Raw genomic sequence first — 25,622 nt, forward strand, 5'->3', positions numbered from 1 at the left:
TCCAAGGATGTTGTCAGGTGAAGGCGCTGGAGGTAAAGTCTGTGCAATGATGAGCAAATCTAGGCTTACACAGGGGTACACTACAATTCATTCACTCCCATTCATTCATAGTATTTCTTTCTCCTCTCTCTCTCTCTCTCTCTCTCTCTCTCTCTCTCTCTCTCACACACACACACACACACACACACACACACACACACACACTTTTCTTCATGGGACTGCTATCTTGGAAGCCAAGCACATGCATTGTCATCACTGAATACTTACTATCTACACATTGTGTAGTACTGAGTGGCCCTAAAGAAGTGTTTATTGAATAAGCACATCAGTGAAAGCCCTCAGAACCCTGAAAGGTTACCTGCAGTGGCGATGATGGCCATCAGAGGGCAGAAAAGGGTAGCAGAGCTGATGGCAGAGGCCCCAGGAAAGGGCATTTCCTCCATGGAGATCCTTTGGCATTGAGGCAAGGGTCCTCTTAACCGTGTGAGTATTTGAGGACACTGAGAGCACCAGGACTGGAGAAAATTGCTGACAGAAGTCCAGCAAAGCCCAGCGTCATTAAGGGGAGAGATCAATGAGAGTGCGGAGCTGGTGGTGCTGGTGGCCAGTGCTGGGGCAGAGGTGTGTGGAGAGAGGAGCGGAGTCCGGGACCCCAAGTGAAGTCGTCTAGAGAGAGTCACAGTGCTGGCAGCACAAGCCCTGTGTCCAGCACCTCTGGGAGCTCCGAACTTACCCTGGGGGCGTTGTCATTCTTAAAGTGACAAGTGTCCTGAAAGTCAGGCCTGACAGCACCCCCCATCCTGATTGGGAGAGAGGGCAGGGACCCCCACCGGAGCATGGAGGATGCTCTCACACTCCAGGTCCCCCGCAGGTGTGGGGGACCGGCAGAGTGTTCTGGGCCATTAGAAGAATTGCTCCTCATCTCAGCTGATTTTCCCCGGAGCTTCGAGTGCTAAGGGCAGGTGCAGAGATCAGACAGGAGGCAGGCGGAGAGCAGCCGGCTGCTGCCTGCAGGACCACCTCTCCCCTGGAGAGGGTCTCAGTGGGGGCTGTTGGTCTGGCAAACTGTGGGGCCCAGACTTCATTTGCTTCCCTGTGGAGCCGCTGTTGGCTTGAGTCTTTTGGAATCAGCTAGAAAACAGTTTGTTTCCAGGAGGGCAGAGAATGGAGCCCAGAGATGCTGTGGGCAGACATCAGGGGAAAGGAGGAAGTCATGGCTGGAAGGTCAGACAGACATCACTAGGGGACGAGGAGATGGTAGTTTTCATCTGTCTGAAGAAGGGCATCTGCCTGAGGTCGGAAAGAGCTCCCCCGGATCAGGGCCTTTGGGCCTTGGGGGATGTGACGTGGCCAGCTAACCCGGGTGGTAGGACACCTGTCCTTTCGGGATGCTCTGAGCGTCAGCAGCGCTGGGAGGCCCTGTGCCCAGGACAGTGTGGAGAGGCGCGGACCCTCAGGTCGTGTGACCAAAGCTTTGATGGAAGCCCACGTGCTGATGCCTAAGTGACCCCATTGTGAAACACAAGTGTCAAGTGTGTGGTTCCTCGAAGAAGCTCAGCTTCCCAGTATAGACAGAGACCCAGATTCCTTGGTGCCGGTCTGGAGCAGGCCCCTCCGGAAGTGGAGAGACAGGCAAAGCTCTGTATTTCTAGACAATAAACATACTTGAGAGGCAAAAGGGTGAGCAAGGGGCCAGGTGGTGCTGAGAGCAGATAGTAAGACAAAGGCAGGCCTGCAGCTCCTCACTGTTTTCAGCTTTCGTGCACGTCCTTGTAAAACATCAGTAGTCGTGTGTCTGTAAGTGCCTCCCCTACCATCATTCTGATTGCATTGCCACAATAGCATTTTAAAGAGCTTTTCAAATAGTTTGAATCTCTCCCTACAGGCTCCCAGCAATTGAAAATGTCTACCCACTTTTTTTCCTTCAGAGTTTTTGAAACTCTTTATTCTAAACCTGGTGGTGGAAACTGACCATATCCAAACAGTCTCTCTTTTGCTACCATAATCTCTATGATGATTTCCCTAAGGGCCTACTTACTATTTTGCCAAAGAGTTCTTGTTTTTCCACACATGTTCTTTGTCTTTCTCCTTCTTAGATTAATTTACAGTTGACCCTTGAACAATGTGGGTGTGAAGCCTCACCTATAACACAAATAGTCGATTAACACATACTCTGAATGCTGCATGCACTACAGACCGCATTCTTACCATAAAGTAAGCTAGAGGAAAAAGGATATGTAACCACAAGGAAGAGAAAATGCACCTACAGTATTTACTGAAGAAAAAAAATCTACATATAAGTGGACCCACACAGTTCAAACCCACGTTGTTCAAGGGTCAACGGGTATGTGTACTTACCTGTCCTATGCATCCCCCTGAACACCTTGCAGTTTGTCTGATGGAAGCCACGCAGGCACAGTGAGTGCATCCTGAATGGTGAGAGGGGGCCTCTCGCAGCAGCGTCGGACCCTTTGGGACTTGAGAATAAAAGCTCAAAGACTGTCCACAGCTGGACTTGCTGGGACTGAATGGGGGTGGGGCTGTGAGTCAGAGCTCGGGGCGGGGGGGTGGGGGGAGGGGGACGCGGCAGGGAGATGCTCCTGCATCAGGGCCGAGGATGAAGTCAGAGAGGAGAGTCTGCAGAGGCATGGCATGTCCATCAGGTGTCGGGGTGGGACGTGGGTGGTATCAGACCCTGCACGGTTTGACAGGGAGTGGGGCTCTGGCCTGAGGGGTGCAATGTCAAAGTGCAGAGCAGCGTAGTGGGAAGAGGCTGGGTTGTCCCAGACAGTGTGATCCAAGCTGATGGAAGAACAGGGGCAGAATCTGAATGCTGGCGAACAGCCCAGCAGGATCCAGGTAAGGAAAAGGCCCTTTCAAGGCAGAGCCAGGTTGGAAGAGGGCAGAGCTGCCTCCAGGACCTGGGAGCATGCAGTGGGGATGCCGAGAAAACCTGGGACCTGCAGATGTGGGGCGACAGGAGGCAGGGGATCATCTGGGACTCGCTGTATAGCCACTGGGTGCTCTGCCCTGGGACTGAAAGCAGCACAGGCTACTTCTTAACCCTTCCTGTGGGGTGGCATGTGCTTCCATGGCCCACAGGTGAGATGGAGTCTCGATGGCCAGAAGCAGGAAGAGAGGAACAGCCTGTGTGCTGGGTAAGAGCTAGGCCAAGGCCCCGGCCATGTGTCTCCAGGTTAAGCCCACACACCAGCTATCCTCTCTCTCTATCTTCAACCTTTCCTTCCCTATCAGCCTTTTCCTCAGCCTATAAAAACACTCAAATTTCTTGCTTCTGACAAAGAAAATCCCATTGTCAAAATCCTTCATCCTTTTTCTAGCAACGGGCCTGTCTCTTGCCTCCCCCTTTCAGCCCAGAAACTTGGAGGAGTTGTCTATAACCATAAACTCGGAGGCCATCAGATTCCACTGTCTACTGAGACTGCTCTCCTTGGGCGAGGGAGACACACAGACATGAAAGCTCAGGGTAGCCCACCAACTAGCCCGGGCACACAGAAATGCCAGCGTGCTCTCTCTTTCTCAAGATATTTGAGAAACTTGAAAGGTAACAAAGAGATGGGGCATAGTGTCAAGGAAAGATTTTAAAATATTATTCATTGTAGTGTTATTTACAATAGCCAAGATGTGGAAGCAACCCGAGGGCCCATCAATAGCCGAGTGGATAAAGACATTGTGGTGCATACATACAACGGAATCTTACTCGTCCATAAAACAGAATGAAATCTTCCCCATTTGCGACAGCATGGATAGATCTAGAGGATATTATGTTCAGTGAAATAAGTCAGTCAGAGAAAGACAGATACTGTATGATTCCACTTATATGTGGACTCTGAAAAACAAAACAGATGAACAAACAAAACAGAAACAGACTCAGACACAGAAAACAGACTGATGGTTGCCAGATGGGAGGGGGCTTGGAGGGATGGGTGAAAGAGGTGAAGGGGTTAAGAAGTACAAATTGGCAGTGATAAAATAGTTACGGGATGTAAAGTACTGCATAGAGTATATAGTCAATAATTTATATATATAAAAGCCAAGCGACTGGAATGCCGAAATGACCGGAACAACTGGAACGAACGGTTACTATGACGTGCACTGTGGTGGCCAACCAGCCCAATCAGGGCCTCGATCAGCCCTCCCAACCGCCTGCAGCCCTTCCCCCTGGCTAGCCCTGCCCCCGATCGGACCCCCCTACCCCCACGGGCCCCGCCTCCAATCAGCCCCCCATCAGGGGCAGAGCCAGCCAACCTCCCATGGCCCCTCCCGCCCAGGCCTGATCGGCCCCCATTGGGGTGGGCCGGCCAGACCCCACCCATGCACAAATTCGTGCACCAGGCCTCTAGTACTGTAATAACTGTGTATGGTTCAGATAGGTCATGGCATATACTTGTATAACCACTATGCTGTGGACCTGGAAATAATATGATATTGAATGCCAACTGTAATTGAAAAAATATTTGAAGTTGATTTGAACAGATTTTGCTAAGCCTTCCTTGTGGCTGGGCCTGTTGGGGCCCCATGTGACTGTCTGAGTGTGGCCCTGTCCCCCAGTCCTCGCTGCCTCCTCTCCTCCACGCTGGGAGGCCACCATCTGTCCGAGATCCCCTGATGACTACTGTCCCAGACTGTTTTTCCAGTCCTAACGCTCGGCCTCAGCAGGGAGGGGGTGCAATGGGCAGATCCCACCTGTCTGAGCCCAGGTCCCTTCCTGTCCCAGGAGGGTCAGTGCTGAGTGGGGACCTCATGCTGATACCTGGGCCGCTGGGAAACCTGCAGCCCCTCCCTGCCTCAGTTCACCCAGAGCTTCTGTCCGTCATGCTTGGAGCTTCCTGACATCTCTTTCCCTAGGGATCTGGGCTTCAAATTCAGGTGAATCAGCCTTTTGTCAGCAGATTTGGGGCACAGGCATTTCCATTTAAAACCCGGGTGGACCGATCTGCCTTCTGCGTGTGGCCTTGGGCCTAGAATAGAATCTGACTGGCGGTCAGCTAAGAAAAGGGTAAGAGGTGGGAGCACGGTGTGTGCACATGTGTGTGAGGGGTGGGTGATTAAGATCTAAGTAACTTAGTTGTGAACACAATATATCTTCCGGAAGAGCATCTTTCCAAAGGTAACAGGTGAATGGTACACTTTGTCAAGTTCTTCTGCTCTTGGCCTTGAAATGCCTGAATCTCCCCTCTCCTTGTCAGCTCGCCCATCCCCCACCCTGTCCCAAACACTCTGTCCCTTCTCTACCATTCTGTAGTTCAGATGTTGGGACCATAGATCCATATACAGGCCTCCTCCCTCTCCCGGACCTCTCACAGACCTCCGCAAGGGCATTCATTCCGTCTCCCCACCTGTCCTCTCCACATCTGTCTGCTTCAGGCCCAAGGGTGGCACATCTGCCTCTAGCCTCGTCCCCTCCCACTCACACTCCTCCAGATGGCCAGCGTGACCCTTTTACAACACAGATTTGAGCCTGTTCTTAAAATCATCCCAGAGCCCCCTTACAGAAAGCCCTAAGCCCTTATCTCGGTTGAAGGAGCCCTTCCTGCCCTTTCTGGCCTCATTTCCCTCCCATGGACCCTGGGTTTCAGTCCTGAAGCCCTTGGTGTCCCCGGGGCAGCCCTCCTCTTTCACACCTGCCTGCATGTGAATGCATTAACCTTTCCCCTCGAAATTCCTTTTCCTCTTTGTTCAACAGGAGGATTTCCACTCATTTTCAAGAACCTGTCCAAGGGGTTCAGTGAGTCTCTTGGGTCACCACCCTTCCCCAATGGATGGCTGGGAACGCTCTCCTCTGTGCTCCCAAACAACTTCTGAAAACACAGACTATACAATTTACTGTTAGGCTGCCCTCCCCTCCACCCCCCTCCGGAGTCCTTGCAGCAGGACCTCCGCACCCAAGATAGTACCCGACCCCGGGCGGGAGAGGAGTCCTGTCATCCCAGGGAACCCTCTCATAGCGGTGACACACATGTCCAGCTGGAATGCCCCTGCCTTCCTTCCGTGGCTTTACCCAGCGGTTTTCTTCAGTTATCAACACACAGTTGGTGTCTCTGTGCTGCTCGAGCATTTGCAGACTAAGCCCAGCTCCAAATGGGTTGGTTCAATATTTGTGATCAGAGTCATCTATTTGTGCGCATGCAAACGTGGCAACGCACACTCAGGTGTGCAGCACCATGTGCAGAGAAGCTCAAACCAAGGGATGCTGTTGCTTCCTGACAAACAGACGTGATGAAAAGCAGAGAATTCTGGTCCAGAAAAGGATTCTGGATGGGAATTTGGGTAGGAGCCTACATTTCCCTGGTAGCCCTCCCACACGGCCTCAGAAAGACATCAGCCTCACCAGAAGTGCACAACCTTTACTTCAGTTTTTCATAGTCTGGATTGTGACCCATCATTAGGTTTGGAAGGCAATTTAATGCGTGACCAGTATTTTTTTTTCAATAAAATAAAATTTCTTTCAACAAATGCATCATATGTATGTGTATTTTTTCAAGACACTTTTGTCTCAGTTTTGTATCCATGTGTATCATGATGTATAATGTATACTGTAAGTCTCAGCCAAGATTGCTTGAGGCACGCTGCTCTACTCCCTGTATAATCGGGAACTTAATGAAATACAGTGTCGCCACACCTTACAGTCTTAACATCTAAATCTCTGTGAATCATTGAAGATTCCAAAAGCTGGAGAAATGACAAACTTGGACTCTCCCCAGAAAAGTTATCTTTAGTTGAGCACTGTAGCAGCATCATCAAAAATCAGTGATGGAGATGCAGGGCGGAGTTCTGTTTTCCTCCTTGTTCAACACTCGGGGAGCACCTGTCACTGCCAGACACTGTGCTAGGTGCTTTCATACAGGTCAGTGGTTCTCAACCTTCCTAATGCCGCGACCCTTTAATACAGTTCCTCATGTTGTGGTGACCCTCAATTTCATTGTTACAAATTGAACATAATTAAAACATAGTGATTAATCACAAAAACAGTATGTAATTATATATGTGTTTTCCGATGGTCTTAGGCAACCCTCGTGAAAGGGTTGTTCGACCCCCCAAAGGGGCAGCGACCCACAGGTTGAGAACCGCTGAAATAGGTTGTATCACTTAATCACACAGGTACTTAAAATGAGGTACTGACTATGGCCGTGTTTGCTCAGCGTTTAAAGCGTTGGCCCTCGGACTGAAGGGTTCCGGGTTCAATTCCCATCAAGGGCAGGTACTTCAGTTGTAGGCTCGATCCCCTGCCCTGGTCAGGCTACATGCAGGAGGCAACCAATCAATGTGTCTCTCGCACATTGATGTTTCTGTCTCTCCCCTTCCCTTCCACTCTCTCTAAAAATTAATGGAAAAATATCCACAGGTAAAGATTAAAATAAAATAAAAATAAACTAGATATTAACATCCCCATTTCATGAAGGAGGAAACTGATCCTCAGAGAGATTAGGTGATTTGCCAAGCGCACAGCTCTAAGTGGCAGAGCTGTGTAGGTTCCCTCCCTATTAAACATTAATGGGCACAAATGGGCTATAGAATCATGTAGAACCTTCATGAGACCTCCAGTTTGGGAGTCAGACTCTTCAAGCTCTCATAACATAATCCAAATTCATATCCATGTTAATGCCATGGAAGACTTCTTGGAGCTATGAAGGTGACCTTGTCTCATGCCAGCAAAACTGACTACAAATCTTTAAATATCTTTTATCTCCCTATCCTATGGCCCACCTCCCCCAAGCTACCCAATTCCTTCCCCTGTGGCTGGCTGCCCTCCACCACTTCTGCTTCTCCCAAACCTACTCTTCCTTCAGCTTCTTCAACCACAACCCCTCATACTAGCTCCCACTCCACCCCACTCAACAGCTACTCAGCAGGCATATCCCACTGAGCAACACAGAGCACCATAAACAGAGGCCACCCAATGTTCTCTGATCATGGAGGGGAGGTGACAGTGGAGGGGGCCTGGCCTTTAACTTCCCAGCCCTCCTCTCTGGGTGGGTAAAGCCCTGAGTCTGGTCCAGATCTGTCCCTTCTTTCATCGCCCTGGTTCTCCATCATTTCCTGGACCACGGAGGCCCCTTCTGGTCTTTGCAGCTGATGCACTAAGTGAAAAGTGACAGCAGTCCATCGGCAACCACTCAGGGACTCTTACAAAGCTCAGAGCCACCCACCTCATCTATGATATACGACTGCATTTCCAGGGCTGTCACTGTTATTAATTCTGTGCCCATCCCTGTCCTGAGGAAGCTCCTGCCCTGTGGAGCAGTCTGATGGGACCCCGTGAACTCAGACACAGCCTGCAAAGACAGCAAAGGGAGCTCCATCTGAGCTGCAGGCTTCAGAGAACCACAGGCTTGAAGCAGGAAGAGCCACACCTGGGCTGAGGCGGCCTCGGAGACGCCCATGGGATTCTAAAGTCCTTTTCTTTCCAATTATTCCCTTTTTTGCTTTCAAGCATCTCCGCTGACAGCAGCAGCTGGAGCTAAAAGCTTTTTCCCTGTAACAAAGCCCAGCCTTCTCAAGGCCTTTGCTCTTAACTCTTTTGGGCCCACGGGCGTGTGAGAGTAGGACTGGGCCGAGCAGATGGCCACTGTGTGTGACAGCTTCGATTCTGCAGGACCCCGTGGTGCTCCTGATTCCCCCTCATCCTGGGAGTGGAGGGTTTCTCTGCATCTCTATTTCCTTCTCTGCAAGGATCCCTGGATCCTTACTCCTGGTGTAAGATTTTGCTCCAGGTAAGCTCACATTCACATGCTACTTTGGCCCCACACTTGGAGAGCAATGCAAGTGTCATCTTATTTTTAAGCGGCAGGATAAGAACCATTAGTGCTAATCCTGGGAGTAGACATTCTGCAACTTTAAGGAACATAACATTTTATTTTATTTTAAAAATATTTTTATTGAGTTCAGAGAGGAAGGGAGAGAGAAATAGAGTCATCAATGATGACAGAGAATTATTGCTGCTTCCTCCTGCAGGCCCTCTACTGGGGATCGAGCCCACAACCCGGGCATGTGCCCTGACTGGAAATCGAACTGTGACCTTCTGGTTCATAGGTCAACGCTCAACCACTAAGCCACACCAGCCAGGCAGGAACGTAACATTTTATTTCATTTTTTAAAAAATATTTTTATTGATTTCAGAGAGTAAAAGAGAGGGAAATAGAGATAGAAACATTAATGATGAGAGAGAATCATTGATTGGCTGCCTCCTGCATGCCCCCCATGGGGGATCGAGCCCGCAACATAGGCATGTGCCCTTGACCAGAATCAAACCTAGGGCTCTTCAGTCTGCAGGCTGACGCTCTATCCCCTGAGCCAAACCAGCTAGCGCAGGAACATAACATTTTAAAGGCAAGTGAAAGATCAGATTCACTCAGCCTTGGCCCCTCACCTAGGAATATAGTGTGGACCTTTCCCTACTACAGGCTCCAGGTGACAGCGGACGGCAATCCTGTGGCTGCCAGCCATGCTGCGGGGTCCTGTCACACAGTTTTCCACAGCCAAGGGCCTTGGTTGTCAACCCATTCCTTGGTCTTGCGTGCCAAAGTGAGTCTAACTCCACCTTCAGGCAGAGCCAGCCTGCCACGCTGGGGTCCTGCTTGGATCGACCTCAAACCTCAAGGTCTGCCATGACGACCTCTGTCATCACCCTACCACCAGAATCCCACTGACTCCTGCCTGACTCTTGGGTCCCTTGTTAGAGGCTGGATCTGGGGCCACAATTGTTGCCACAGGAGCCACCCCCAATCCCATTTCTGTATGGAAGCTTCTAGAATGAGCACCAGATGCTCAGCCTCCAGATATTGGTTATGGGTCTGTGAGCCCCTTTGCATCCAGTGCCTCCAGGCCCATCTTCCCCTAGGAGCAGGAGTTGACTGTTCCCATCCAGCTCTATACTCCATGTGACCCTGACACTAGCCAACAGGGAGGGAGAAACAGACAAGAGCCAGCTGAATGCACCGTCTGGACGCACAGACGTTATAGATGTTAGCATTGACGGAAAAATCCAGAATGTTTACATTGTTTACATCTAGTGGATCTGAATTCCTCTGCACGGCATCTGCTTCCTTGATTGGTTTTACAACCTTCCTCTAAGCAAAGCTTTTCAATCTGGACACTTCCTATCAATATATACAATGTTTAAGCATACTCCATTTAGATATCTCAGCTCCTCAGGAAAAAAATCGCACCATGTTTCCTGTTTATAACTGCCTCTTCCTGACAGTCTGAGCACAACTCCCCATAGCACATCCCAGGAGTGCAGATCACATTGTGTCAGTGCTTAATGACTGTAAAGCTCCCTGGCTTTGGAGACACCCTTTCCTTACTTTTTATTGAATGTAGTGGGGTGACATCTATATATATAGAAGGGTAATATGCAAATTGACTGGACCACAGAACAACCGGTCGCTATGATGTGCACTCACCACCAGGGGGCAGACGCTCAATGCAGGAGCTGCCCCCAGCCTGCAGGCTCCGATCACCCAATGGGGAATGGGAAACTAGGGGCAGTGGCGGTGGATGCAGGCCGCACAAGGCCAAGGCAGGTGCGAGCGGGGCCCTGATCGCCCGGCCAGTCGCTCCACATACAGAGGGTGACCAGTGGTGGGGGGCAGGGCCAGCTGCTGACAGCTGGGGAAGATCAGCCCTGATCGCAGGCCAGGCCTAGGGACACTACCAGTGTACAAATTTCATGCACTGGGCCTCTAGTTGGTTAATAAAAGTTCACAGGTTGCAGGGATCCAGTTCTATAATACATCACCTATATATTGTGTTGTGTATGCACCGCCCCAAGTCCTTTCCTTATTTTCAAGAATTTCAATGATCAATGTCATCACATTCATATTCTCAACTTTATTTAAAATGGGGGAAGTATGCAATTCCACCACTGCTAATCACAGACTTTACCATACAACTGAGCTTTAGCTTATAAATAAAAATAATAAATACAGGATTGAAAGATAAGGTTCAAGTTGCTAAAATACTAAAAACTCATTATTAAAAGAGTATAGATTTTCATTTTGATTCTAAACAAATGAATTGCAGGACATGGTAGGCTACGTACATGGGAAAGGACAGTCATGTGGCTGATCTTCGCCCCTAGAAACTGAGTCTTTCTCAACCCAGGGAGCCAACAGACGACAGAGGGCTGCCCAGGGCTCCCTCAAGTCCATGCAGGATTTGAATTCCCCTTGGTAAATAAGATACAAAAGGAAAGCATTTTTCTAATTTTTTAACATTACTTGTGTGTCATTAAGATAGAGAGTCTGGCCTGGACAGTGTTGCTCAGTGGCTGAGCACGGATCTATGAACCAGGAGGTCATGGTTCAATTCCCAGTCAGGGCACATGCCCGGGTTGCTAGCTCTATCCCCTGTGTGGGGCATTAGGAGGCAGTCGATCAATGATTCTCTCTCGTCATTGATGTTTCTATCTATCTCTCCCTCCCCTGAAATCAATACAAACATATTTTAAAAAGAGAGAGTCTTTCTTTTGACCATAAGCTATTCCAACTCATAAGCTAATTAACCAAACATCGTAATTTGTTTCATTAGGAAAACTTTATAGCCGGTCCCTCATATGCCATATACTTTGTTAGGTCTGGACATAACATGGTGAGCAAGACAGAAGGGTTGATCTCATGGCAGCTTTGGGAATGGTTTCAGAAGGTATTTTCTGTTTTCAGCAAGAGAAATCCCACCTCATACTGCTTACATAAACCAGTCCAGTTCATTTATTTTAGGGGGATGAATTGGCCCACCGGCCCATCATACAGTGGCCACTTCGGAATGCTGTTCCTCGAGATGGAGATTGCGGAAGGCTCCAGCCGACGGTTAGCCACTTGCTTATCTAATTACTACTCAGGTGTGCCACAGGAGCGGTCCAGCGCAGTGACTGCTGGGCAAGGTCATTTGTGAAGGGGAGGAGAGTCAAATGCAGTTGTCTTTCTGTTTGGGCAGTGACGTTATTTTCCAACACATTCTCTTTTATACCCTCAATGTTTACCCGCATGTTGTGTGTGGTTACTATCTCCATAGACCTCAGGAAGAGTCGCTGGTTTTGTATTCCAGCTGAAGAGAAGAAAATGTTTAGCATCCTCTTTTGTACAGATCATTCAATATAAGAAAGAAGTCTTACTTGGGAAATCTGAATGCTCTTGGCTTTGTTTGCTGACCATTCCTTCCACCAGCTGGAAACCTACTTGTCCAAACTGCATTCTGGACACTTAAATTAACTAGCACAGATTCGAATGGGGTTGTTAATGATTCTCAGATTCCCAAACATGTAGCACATTTTTATGTTCTTTGCAATCAGTTTTGCTTCAGTGGCCCTGCAGGTATTTATGGAGACTGCCCCATGCTAAATCCCACCCATAAAAATAGCTTATTTTTTATGTGTGCGTGGGGGGAGGGGAATATCAATTATAAGTCCTCTATTTTGTCCAAACAATACTTTTCCATTATTTTTCTCTTTTTTTGTCTTCACATGTAGGTGGAGTGAATCATTATTTTGTGTAAACTGCTGCTAAAATGTTTCCCTGGTGAGAAATGCCAACTTGTGGACTAATATCCTTGTCACCTCCCGATCAGTTCTCATTCAGGGTACAACGGTCTGCCACTCGCCACAGGAGTCTCTGTGGCATTTCTGTTTCTTCTGTCTCTTATGAAGGGAGATGCTGAAGTACTCTAGACCTTGGGCATCCACTTAAGCTCAAGAGAAAGCTTCATGATTTACAAGGTGACTCAGTTACTGTCCTGAATATTTCTCAACTGCAATCAGAACGCAAAGCCAGTACCATCAGATGGCCCACAGGGACCCAAGGGAGCAAAGGACCTCCTCGCATGTCCTCCTCCTAGGTGGAAGAAAGGTAACTCAAGCTTGGAGCCTGAGAAGGGCCATCTCCATCTGAAGAGCCGACTGCAAATTCAAGTCTCAATATCTTTCACATCATCCCAAACTGACTTCTACTTTGGATCCACTAAGTGGGGAGTTGTGGAACTGCAGAACCAAAGGAACCCGCTTGCTTTCATTGTATGTCTCATTCATTCACTCATTCATTCATCAAATACTAACTCAATATCTATGTAATAGGGACAGTATTTCCACTCCCTGTAAATCATATTGTTCCATGCAATTAATCAATGCCATATGATCCAGCAGATCAAAGGCAAATAGCCTACAGTCAACGATCAGCTAGTCCCTCATGAAGCAAGAGCCAGGCCTTGTCAAAAAGAGACGCATCTAAATTCCAAGTGTTCCCTTTAGATGTTGAGAGGAGACCTTGGGTATCTGAGCTGAAGGCATAGGGCGAGAGGAATCATGCTATGAATATAAAGAAAGTTTCCGTAGAGAGCCTTTGGTGGGAGAAACAGGGAGAGGGGAAGAACAGAGGCTCTGATGGGAGGTCCTGGCTTCCACCTCTCAGGCTTGAAATCCCAGGTTTCAGGTGGATTGAGGAGGAAGCAGAAAGCGGATGTAGCCCTGCGCCAACAAGAGGCTAGAGGAACAATACAGAAATGACCAGGAACAGCATGACGAGGGCACCCGTGATGGCACCGAGTCTCCCGCAGTTCCCGTGTGTCCTTGTGTGCCCCGAGGGTGTGGAAGGAGGTGACAGTACTGGTGACAGGGTTTTGGGAGGGTTCCAGCAACCGGGGAAATGACCCTGTGCTAAGGGCTGCAAAGACCTCTGGGCCAGGCATCCGATGAGATCTGCAGGGCCATGAACAGCTCAGGTGGGGCCTGGTCAGTCTCAGTGTGGGCTGGGCTCCCGGGAAGCAGTCTCCTTGTTTGGCTGATGGCAACACAGTGCACATCACACCTACAGGGATTCTCATCAGCTCCGGGGGTGACAGAGACAAGCAGGACAACACGCCCAAGCACCCAGACCACCACCTGCCGCCAGCTTTGCACTTCCTGCACCAAGACACCAGCGGGGGAAGGAGGAAGGAGGGAGGAAACCGCTAGGAAGAAGGAAAACAGTTGTAGTTGGGAAACCGAATGATACATTGGATTGAATATTTACCCCCAAAGAGACTGATAAGACCTGGAAATGACTGAAAAACAGTAATGAGCAAGATCCAGTTTATTTTTTTCCTTTCCTGTTTCTTACCAGGAAGGGTACCTGTTTTAGATGAAGGAGCTTAACATTGTCTTGCACTATTCTAATGGACTTTACAACATGTTTTGTTCTCTCAGTTTCCATCCAGAACAAATGTTTTGTTCTCTGAGACACTGGGACATTCTGCTGGACCACGCCTGGGATGCATGTCACAACGTGGGGGAGATGGTGTGATGACACATGGCCTCCATGTACCCACTACTCATCTCCTCCGTTACTATCCCCTGACACCCACGTAGGCTTAAGCGCAGGTCTTGAGCCAGGCCTTATGTGGGCAAAGCATGTGATCACCAGCCTATCACTGCCTAATAACAGGGAGTGGAGTTCATGGGGTTTCCAAAGACCGGCAAGCTGGGTGCCGCGGGGCACCTCAAGTACCCCTGCTTGCTGAGGGGCAGCACTTCCTAAAGTTTCCCCTGAAACAGGGAGAGAGAAGGAACAGAGCCTCAGGCCACGCTGTTTCAAAACAATTTTTCTGTCTGTTTCCTTCTCTACTGGTCTAATTCTTACCAGGACCTAAGTCCCACAACACCCCCAAACCCAGCGGTTCTCAACCTGTGGGTCGCGACCCCTTTTCCGGTTGAACGACCCTTTCACAGGGGTCACCTAAGACCATCCTGCATATCAGATATTTGATTCATAACAGTAGCAACATTACAGTTATGAAGTAGCAACGAAAATAATTTTATGGTTGGGTCACAACATGAGGAACTGTATTTAAAGGGCCAGAAGGTTGAGAACCACTGCATAACCCCTTTGATGGGAACCTGATTTGCTTCGTGTGTCCTGGTCACCCACCCTCTTTCTGGAGAATCACTCCTGTTCCCTAATCTGTGGTGAATGATCACTTCCCCAGAGTGCTAACGCCTCTGACTCCCTCGCTTCACCATCTTTGGGGACCAGTCCTGTTCACGTCTGTCAATCACTCTGTCCGTCGGGGCCCACCTCAGGAAGTCTCCTTCCCATATTCCTGCTGGGGTGAGCGCCCCATCACATTTCCATGACCTGCGGCGACCGGGACCAAGTGGGCACATAACCCAACCTGGGCAACCAGATGCTTTCTCCTGGGAAGGTGTGGACCTCGGAGAGTCCAGGTGGGCTCTGCTGGGAACCTGGTGTAAAGGGCCTAGCCGTGAAACTTCCTGTTGCGTCTGTGGAACTGACGTTGGCTTTAGTTCTACAGCTCTAAGTTCACACCCTGAACAAGGCAGAGAGGGTGGTCGATGAGGACTCTGCCTGCCAGGGTTCATGGGGCCACACCTGCCCCCTCGTTATGCTGGGAATTGTAGAACCCTGAGTTCCGGGGGGCACCGGGCTCCCTGGGGCGGTCCCGGCAGGTCAGACTAGCTGCACACCCATAGAAAAGGCTGGGCTTGGAGAGAGGACCTTCTCCACACCTGGGCCGCCCGAGTGGGGCTTTGGCTTAGACAGTGATGGCGAACCTTTTGAGCTCGCGTGTCAGCATTTTGAAAAACCCTAACTTAACTCTGGTGCCGTGTTACATAGAGAAATTTTTTGATATTTGCAACCACAGTAAAACAAAGACTTATATTTTTGATATTTATTTTATATATTTAAATGCCATTTAACAAAGAAAAATCAACCAAAAAAATGAGTGCGCGTGTCACCTCTGACACGCGTGTCATAGGTTCGCCATCACTGGCTTAGAATCTCGCACCTCTGCCAGTCAGGACAATGCTGCTGATCTTCACTGTGAATTCCGGTTAGAGCCTCTGTCATTGTCTCTCTTAGAAAAGCAAAATTTGATTTAACCAAACGGTATTTTCCCATCAAAGCAGGCTTGCATCTTGTTAATGGAGAAGGTGCATAGAGCATTACACATGGAAGCGATGAAAACCTGGAACCATTTCTATGATTCTCCCTGGGGATCGTGAGGTCGGTCAGCTCCACCCCGAGGAGGTGGGCCAGGTGCCGGGATGTGGCCAGGAGGCATCTTGGGTACACGGCAGAGGGGGTTCTGTGGTGGGAGCCCTGAGAGTTCTGTCATCTCCTGAGGCCCCACAGAATGGACACTCCTGTCCCCAGGTGCCAGCAGCCTGCTCTGGGGGAGCCATGCCGCGTCCCAGGCCTCTGACATCTGGGCAGAAAGGGAGCGGGCTGGCTGACCTTTGAGTGTGCGGTGAAGCTGTCCAGAGTCCCTGGGAGAGAAACGGATTTCTCAACTCACTGGCTTTGAAGGCTCCATCTGCCACCTGCCCTGGCAAGGTCAGGCATGCTGGATGCAGCCCCGGGCGGCTGCCAGATCTCTGCAGGCTCGGGGTTCAGTCCTAACCTGGTCCCTCGGCCCCCAGCAGTGAAGAGCTTCTGCCAGGCCAGCCTCCCTTCGCACCAAATCCTAACTACCCCATATTCTCTTTCCCTTTTCTCTCTCTCAAACACACATGCTTACACACACACACACACACACACACACACACATACACACAAACGTGCGCGCGCACGAGACCTGCGACTTCACTACTATTTTTGTTTTAAAGCAGACATTTAAAGGAAGAGGGTGTAATAGCAACTTTTCTTGAAGGCTGAGGAAGAAAGGAGAAGAACTTATACACGTGTCTATGCCCGGCAAAGCTGCAAATGGACACCTTCCCCCAATCTGAGGTGATGGCTCCCGGGGTGCAGGGGACAGGGGTGCCCAGCCTTCCTGTGATCCTCCGTGACACACATTAGGGATGATATGTCTTCGTGTGACAGTCACATGAGGACACAGTGCAGTCGCTCGGAGTGTGGGACACAATGACAAGCGAGGGCTTTCCTGAGCATGTACTATGTGCCAGCCATGGTGCTTCACACAGATGAGGTGTTTTACGCCTCACCACCAGCCTGTGAGACAGGCTCTGTGACGGCCACTTTACGGATGAGGAAACTCAGATTCAGAAAGAGGAAAACAGCTTGAGAGTAGCAGCCCCCGGGCTTGGATCTAGGTCCATCCAACCCCAAAGTGAGGGCTTCCCACCGCCTGCCCGCGGCCTCCTCCATCCTCACGGCTGTGGGCGAAGGGCAGTGACCGCCAGATACCGCTCTTCGTCTCCTCTGGTTCCAGTGCCCCAATTCTGCACATTTATTTTTAAAGGGAAAAGTACTGCCTCCCCTCTGAGGATGGATCTGGAGTTCTGAGCATGAACTTCAAAGAGTCAGGAAGCCACAGGGCAGGGCCAGCCTCCTCGGCTTGCCCTTCATTGGGGGGGCCCAGCGTTTCATGCCTTAGGTTCCGCTGCAACAGTTGAGAACGACCATCGTATGAGCCGGTTATTCTAGCTGCTGGAACGATCGATTTCCAAGATTCAGTGGGTCAACCCTGAAACATTTATTTCTCACTTACATAACCGTCAGACACAGATCTGCAAAGAGCCGGGTGCTGAGGGTTTCGGGAGCATCTCCCAGGTGGCCAGAGTCATGCAGCGTCTTTTCCTTGGCCGGGCAGGAAGCCTCCGAGGTCTGCATGCCCCCTTGTGTACACGCGCCACTCGGTTATCTCCTGGCAAGGTCCCTGGCTTGTCCACTGGATCAGGGCTCGCGTCGCACCCCCACGCCACACCCCTCGTCCTTATCCTTCCCCATGTCCTGTGTCTCGAGAAGCAGAGAGCTCTGACACTCTTTGGCACGCCAGATTACAAATAAGCACTGAAGTCGGCAGTGACTCACAAGGGTGCAAATGTCTATTGTGACTCCTCTAATGGCCGCTGGCCACTGCTAGCACCAGGCGCGATTTAATGAGCCCCCAGTGGAAGCCTTTGAGACTCGCACCAGGAGCTACAGGAGCGAGGAGTGAGGTGCAGGCGGTCAGCACAGCCCTCCAGCCACTTCTCCAGCTTTGTGGGGCCTAAGGGTCTCCCTTAGGGATTAATTTTGAGTCCAGGAAAGAAAGAGTCTGGCTTCGATGGCCCAGGGGCAGATGTGTCCTCAGGGACCTGCGAACTGGGGGCCCAAGGAGGACCTGGTACCCTGAAGCTTAGAATCAATTCACAAATCCTGCCCTGCTCTCCTCCCTCCGGCACCATCTCCAACAAAGGGAGACTGTCCCTCTGTCCCCAGGCCAGGTGGGGGCTGCTCTGCCTCTCTGCAGCTGCCTGCACGTTTACTTCAACCAGACCAACCTGGCTGTCAACAACAGCAGAGCCCACACCCAGCGAGGCCTCTCAGGATGGCTCTGCAGGGGGCAGATCTGTCTGCGCTGGGCGAGTAAGAGAAGTTCTCTGCCCCAAACTCAGGCTCCCTGGTGTCCCCGTTCCAAAGGGCTCAGTTCCCTTCAGTTACCAGGAGCTGGAGGAGGAAATGCTTCCTGGACAATCACATCTAAGCTGGACAAACACTTCCTTGCTTCGTGCTCGGTAGCACTGGGTGTGGATGCCAATGATCATGAATGTGCCTTTAATGACGAGTGTACACACCATATTCTGTCTCTTAAGGTGTGTAAGCTCTTCAAGGGAAGGAAATGGATGGTTTCTTATTCACATCTACTATCAGTACCTAATATGGCATTTGACTCTCAGAAATGCTACCTAGTGAATGCAATTTATTTCTGAGAGAAGGGGTTATAAATAAATAAGAGAATGTGGCAATGAGCAAAGATGAACGGGAAGAGAATAAATGAGAAGGAAATGATGGGGGAGTGAGAGAATGAATGAGGGTCTAAGAGAGGCAGGATGGTGGCCCATTAATTCTAGGTACCCACTGCCCTCTTCTTTCTTGCAAACAAAACCCTGTTTTCAGTTGGGCACATTTCCACCCAACAAAAAGAATACATTCCCCACACGTGTCCATGACTAAGTTCTGTAACTAAGTTAATTGTAAGTACCAGTGTTGCATGACACATCACAGAAAATCCTAGGAAAAGGAATGTGTATGCTTTTGGTCACCTTTCTATGGCCTATAAGATATGTGATGGCTGGAGCTTAGCAGCCATATTGAGCAATGAGGTGACATCAAAAAAAAAAAAAGCCACTCTAGGTCAGTGAGGTAGAAAGATGGAAGTCTAGTGGACCTCAGAAACCCTATAACAACCAGGACTGCCTTCCTCTGGACCTTATGTAAGACATACATAAATGTTCATTTCACTTGCTGTTTTGTGGTTTGTTGTTTTTTGGTTTTTTTATCATACGTAGTTGAATCTGATACTGACCAACTTGTCCAGAATCACAAGTTCATGCTAGAGTCAGTCCCAGTATCCAGACCTCCTCTCTTCCCGTCTCAAGTTCTTTCTGGCACCAGGCCTAAGTCTTTGTAGGATGGCCTAAAAACACCAACCTCACCAGATCCTGCAGATGTCCTTCAACTGTCAACCCAAAGCCATTAAACAGACTCAGAGAATCTTGAACTTTTTAAAAAAACAATCAAAGGGAGGGATGATCCCTGGCCTTTGCTCAAAATCCCCCGGCTGGTGGGGATCACAGACCCAACCTCGGACTGAATGCAATTCTAACATCCCCGGAAATGTACACTCACATTTTTGGTGGCTCCTCCATTTCAACAGTCAAGCATTTATTCTTCCATAAAGTGGAGCATCGGGGGTCGGGTCTTACCTCCACCAGGGAATGCCAGTGTGCGATGGGCTTCCGAGGGTAGGACAACATTTCACTCCAGTGGTCTCTGCCCAGCCTCTCAGCTGTGTTGCCTACTTGACACACGCCGATGATCTCATTGTGACCTATACTGTGAAAACAGCCCACAATAGATTTTTCTTAAAAATTTGGCATATAAGAATAATAGCTACTCAATTAAACCAATAAGGGAAACAGGGGAGGAGTGGTTCATTTCCCAATTTAAAATTCAATGCCAAGTTGAACAGAGAACAGGACTTGGGATCCATTATCGTACTCAGTGGCACAGAGAGGAAGAGCAGTCTGGCCCTCCCACACCGAGGCTTTTGTAGCATGAACGTGTGACGTGGCACGGCTTAGCTTGTTCCCAAGAACCTCATGTTTGAGGGGCTCCCTGAGGCACGCTAAGGATGCCACCCCTTGGCACGCCTCCAGGCCTCCAAATCCATGTCATGAAAGGGGCCCCCTGGATGGAGTTTCTTGCAATAACAGCTGCTTAGATTCCAGCAAGAGGCAACCAAGAGCCGATGAGGAGGCAGCTCTGTGTGTGGCAGCCATAGTCTTGAGCCCACACCGAGGGCAGAGCTGAGGACAAACACTTCCCTGCTGCTGGGTCTCTCTGCTTCCCCTCTCTTTAGAGAGCACGTTTTCTCATGCTCTTTCCTCCTTCCTTCCAAACCCAGCATTGCTTCTTTGACCCGATTTGATTTCCCTACTGTAAAAACATCCTCAGCTCTTTTAACCTGAAGGGCTAATATTTCTGAAACATTCCCTGCATAGGTCCCTGCCATGGCCCCCCCCCCTTTTTTTTTTCCTTCGCAGATTTTGGTGAGAAATCCTTGGCACAACTAGAATGACATGGCCCATCCTTTAACTCTTTGGTATCCAAACACATCAGATTTTCTCTCCTTTTTTCTTTCTGCCAAGATGACTATTCTCTCTATCTGTGTAGGGCATAAGGGGGAGACGAGGTGGGAAAGGGTATTTGAGTTTATGCTCATTAAAATCGGTTGCATGCAGAAGCTCCGTGAATTCTGCCATGGATTTTTCCAGGCCAGATTCATGAGTTTACTGAGAATTAAACTGAAGCAGAGCTCACATAATCAGATTTGTCGATGCGGGAAACTTGGCAATAGCTTGAAAAATGCTGCCTAGCTTTCCAGGCTCATGGGCAATGTCCCCTCCTGTGGCCTGACACTCCTGGGGTTGTGTGTCATCCAGAGGAGGCAGGAGGGGGTCTCCTGTCCAGCGTGGGCTGGCACACCTATGGCAGCTCAGCCACCCATGTGCCCTGGGTTGGAAGAGGTTATGCTTCCCCCAGGCATCTGCTGGAAGGAGCGTTCAGGGGTTCAGGGCGCTGGGGCTGCTCTGCTGACGTTTCAGGGGTCTGTTGGAAACAGCTTAGCTACAAACAGTATTTGGAACATTGTATTAGAAGTCAGAGTGACTTTTTTTTTCATAATTGTACCGGGACCACGTGGGAGGTTTCCAATTAAAAAGAGACTTTTCATTTCAGTCTAATGACTGGTTTAACATATATAATTCCCTATGGGTGCTTTCTTTGCATATTAAAGTGACTGTTTTTTTCAAATCTGTCCTTTAAATACACAATTGGCTACAATGTAGGCTATAAATATCTTTTCTGTGCTGTATTAATTAGAAAGTCGAGCATCTTATACATTTTAATGTGCCCTGTCATCCATACTGATGCTAGCATTTTCAAGGGAACATTTCTGTGTTTGCTTTCAGACTTAAGTGGATGGAAATGATCTTTATTGAACACATCGGGAGAAGGGAAAAAATAACGAAGTTATGTATTCGGAAATGTTGAGGGTCTGGCTAAAGCAATCACTCTGCTGCTCTGAGTGGGAGCTTTCCCTGCAGGCCAGGCAGGACCCCGAGAGATGATGGACCTCTGGGGCCACAGTTCTCCAAGCTGAGGTTCTCGGGGATGCAGTGGGGAAGAGGTGGGGGTAGAGGAGGATGGAGAAGGAGAAAGGTTTTCAAAAAGGGGAAGGAAAGAATGGGGTTGCTAAGAGGCTCTTTCATAACCTGACTCGACAGCGTGGTTCGGACTCCTTGTCAGTCACCTTTCCAAGTGCTGCTCACTTGCTTCATCTCCTACTGCCCAGGGACCAGCTAAGAAGCTGGGCTACCCCCGCCCCCCTGCCCTCCTTGCCCTGGACATAGCGGACCTGCCCAGAGAGAGTCCCAGGTATCTCACCGGTCGTAGTCCATGACCGCTATGGACAAGTGGATTTGGTCAATGCTCTCGGGGGGGACGTCAAAGACTATGGCTTCGTTGTAAACAGGATTCAGGGTGTTCCTCTTGGTGGACGTTTTCCTTTTCTTTAGCCGCCTGCCGTCACACATCATGGAGACTTTCACATAGGGATCTGTGGAGACCACGAGAAGCAGGGGTCTGTGAGGACAGATGTGGATGCAGGCCAGCAGCCTCCTCACTGTGGAGTTTCACGGACCCTGTGTGCTTTCTCTGCCTGCGGACTGGAGCTTGAGGAGTTTCACTAAAACCATGCCTAGGCAGTGGCAGGGGTGGGCAAACTTTTTGACTCGAGGGCCACAATGGGTTCTTAAACTGGACCGGAGGCCGGAACAAAAGCATGGATGGAGTGTTTGTGTGAACTAACATAAATTCAAAGTAAACATCATTACATAAAAGGGTACGATCTTTTTTTTTTTTTTAGTTTTATTCATTTCAAACGGGCCGGATCCGGCCCGCGGGCCGTAGTTTGCCCACGGCTGGACTAGAGTGAGCATAAGTAAGTCACTCATTCACAAAAAAGCACAGGACCCGGTTTCCTCAAAAATACATAGAATTTAAAAATAGTGTGAAAAAACATGTTACCAGATGAGAAACCGTTCCAGGAAGAACTCAGACCTGCCTGGCTGTGACAGGAAGAGAAACGCAAAGGCACCTTCAAGGTGTGGAGAAAGGGCTGTGGGCTGGACGCAGCCACTCAGACAATGTTTTCCTAAACATCAGGTCTTTGGGAAAGGGAGGGGCTGAATTCCTAGGGGACGAGAGGAGTTTCGGGGCTTGATTCCCTGAGTGCAGGGGCCTTGAGCCCTCAGAGCTGCCTGCAGTTGGGTTGCAAAGGGCGAAGCAGTTCAGCACGTCAGGGAGAGAGGACACAGGCTGGCCTGGGGTGCACGCTGGGAGGGGGTGACAGGTGATAAGGCTGGTCTCTGCCGCAGGGGGGACTTGCCTGGTTCCACCTCACTGCCCTCCTGCTCAGTGGGGAGCTTGTGTCCCTTCACCTGCATAACAGTGTGCTGCCCTGACTCCCCCATACACTGCCCAGGAGGGACTGTGAGAGCCAGGAGGGGCCCCATCTTTTTTCTGCTGGGAAAAGCCCTGGAGTATAGGAAGCGGAATGTGTTGCATCTGATGTCCTTTGATTTCAGTGGCCAACAGCTGGTGGACGGGGTATTTTATGACCACATTTTAGGAGCCCTTGCAAAGGTTGCTTGTGATTTTGTATGTTAGGAACTGCATGTGCGGCTTGTTTTTTAGGGTTTAGAAGTTAAGCTACATGTTTGATTCCCTGGAAAAACAAAAACTGCATAGTTCACTAATGAGCCTTTTATAAGCATACTAGAGGTCCAGTGCACGAAATTCGTGCACCAGGCTGGGGGGGGGGGTGTCCTTCAGCCCAGCCTGCACCCTCTCGCAGTGTGGGAGCCCTCGGGGGATGTTTGACTGATGGCTTAGGCCTGCAGGAATGGGCCTAAGCCCTTAGTCGGATATCCTTGGCACTGCCACAGAGGTGGGAGAGGCTTCGGCCACTGCCGCTGTGCTCGCCAGTCATAAGCCCAGCTCAGGACTTATCGCTGAGTGGCACTCCCCCTTTGGGAGCACACTGACCACCAGAGGCAGCTCCTGTGTTGAGAGTCTGCCCTCTGGTGATCAGTGCGCATCCTAGCGACCCGTCATTCCACCGTTCAGTCGATTTGCATGTTAGCCTTTTATTATATAGGATAGGATTCTTCAATCTTCAGTAAGCTTGAGATGGTAATTGCTTATACTGAGGAAAGACTGAATTAGATAAGCTATATCATCATATGTAAATTGCGGGCCTCATTCACAGTTATGGTGAAGAAGACTTAAGAGAGAATAATAATATGAGGATAGGTAGCATTTAGTATGTGCCAGGCATGTTCTTGTGACTTTATATGAAGGAACTCATGTAATCTTATAATAACCCAATGACTCAGTTACTATTATTACCATTCTTTTACAGATGGGGAATCTGAAGCCCAGAGAGGTTAAGGGACTTGCCCAAGGTCACACAGCTATTCAGTCTAAAACAGCCGTGGGCAAACTACGGCCCGCGGGCCGGATCCGGCCCGTTTGAAATGAATAAAACTAAAAAAAAAAAAAAAAAAAAAAAAAGACCGTACCCTTTTATGTAATGATGTTTACTTTGAATTTATATTAGTTCACACAAACACTCCATCCATGCTTTTGTTCCGGCCCTCCGGTCCAGTTTAAGAACTCATTGTGGCCCTCGAGTCAAAAAGTTTGCCCACCCCTGGTCTAAAACAAGGCTTACACCTAGGTAGTTTGGTCCCACAGTCCATGTGTTTATTACTTTACCAGAAACTTCATAAGATCCTACACAAGAACTGCATGAGAAAGCTCGAGTTAGACAATGTCCCACCTGATGCTCCTGTTATGTCCATCGCCTTTAAATTCCTTGCTTTTATAACAGTGATGGTCAGCCTGCCAGCAGTGGGAAGGTAGCAGAGGGAAAACATCAGCTCGCCAAGATCCACGTTGTCCTGTTGAGAAAGCGCACACAGAAGTGTTAGGAAGTGCCTCCAGGCTGGTGTGCAGAGGGCTAGCTGCAAGGTGGCACCTGGGGGGTCAGCCCTGCTCCCTCCCCTCATCTTGGGATCCCTGGTGCCTCTCAGCTCCACGCCAGTCACATGGAGAAGAGTAAACGCCTGCACTCGGGAGCCCCTTGCCCTAAGGAAGCCCAGCCCACCTTTAGATGGCAAAGCTGGGAGGCTACCCAGGGCCTCTGCCACCCTCGTGCAGCCCTGCACGGCCTCATATTGGTGACCCTGAAAGTAGCCCCCAGAGCCGAAGCCCCCAGAGCCTTAACTATTCCCCACGGAGTCCCCTGTGTGGGTCCATTCAGATCCCCATCACAATCCACACAGAGCCAACAAATGATGCTATACAAAGAGGAGCCGCCTTACTGTGCAGCCCTCATCAGAGCCTTCACATAGATGCGCTCTGCACACAGCCCCACCCAGCCTCACACGGCCCCGCCCGGCCCCACGCGGCCTCAAACTGGTCCCCACAGGTCCCTCAGAGGCTCCCCTACCTCGTTTCCCACATGGCCTCCCCCAAGTTCTTCCCACGGGCACCACATAGGCCCACTGTCTGTATGCAACCTTGACCCACACATGCCTCTTCACAGCCCCTGCCCCAAACAGTTTGCCACAATACCCCCATAAACTCCTGCAAACACCCCATACCCTGAAACAAACACACACGCACCTCCACCCACCAGAGCACTGCAGGCAGCCTGGTCTCACACAACCTGTGAGACCAGCACACGGCTCCACTGGATCTTGGAAACATCTAGTACCCACGTGGCTCTGGAGAAGGATCCCGCAAAAGCCTGAGAGGGGCACCCAGCAACCCCACACATCACAGTCCTGGACACACCCAGCTTCAGACAGAGCCCGGGCGGTCTCCGTGCAGGGAGAGATGGCTGGGACCCAGGCCCCCAGGTCCCTACCGCCGCCTGGGGTCTCCCACTTCGCGGCGGTGCAGGCCCTCTCCTGTGCCCCTTAGGAGCCCCCTTTCCTCTCTGCTGGGGAAGACATCTCCGCGGCAGTACACAGCCATTCAAATAAGGCAGGAGACATGCTTCTCTTTCTCCGTCTTAGCCCAGGGAGAGTGTAA

At 50.0% G+C, this 25,622-nt stretch overlaps 1 protein-coding gene across 1 annotated transcript in view; it reads right to left on the bottom strand.

Annotated features, from left to right (window-relative positions):
- Positions 1-19,389: 19,389 nt before the first annotated feature.
- SYT9 (synaptotagmin 9) overlaps positions 19,390-25,622 on the bottom strand; it is a gene marked incomplete at both ends in the record, with an annotated part of 134,768 nt that continues 128,535 nt past the window's right edge. The window contains 4 exons of the mRNA XM_081100249.1: positions 19,390-19,416; positions 19,664-19,793; positions 21,906-22,077; positions 24,364-24,484. Coding sequence (XP_080956375.1) covers positions 19,390-19,416; positions 19,664-19,793; positions 21,906-22,077; positions 24,364-24,484 — 450 coding nt within the window. The remainder of the gene's footprint in view (positions 19,417-19,663; positions 19,794-21,905; positions 22,078-24,363; positions 24,485-25,622) is intronic.

The sequence above is a fragment of the Myotis nattereri genome (genome assembly GCF_964212035.1).
Source record: "Myotis nattereri genome assembly, chromosome: 9".
NCBI classification, from domain to species: domain Eukaryota; kingdom Metazoa; phylum Chordata; class Mammalia; order Chiroptera; family Vespertilionidae; genus Myotis; species Myotis nattereri.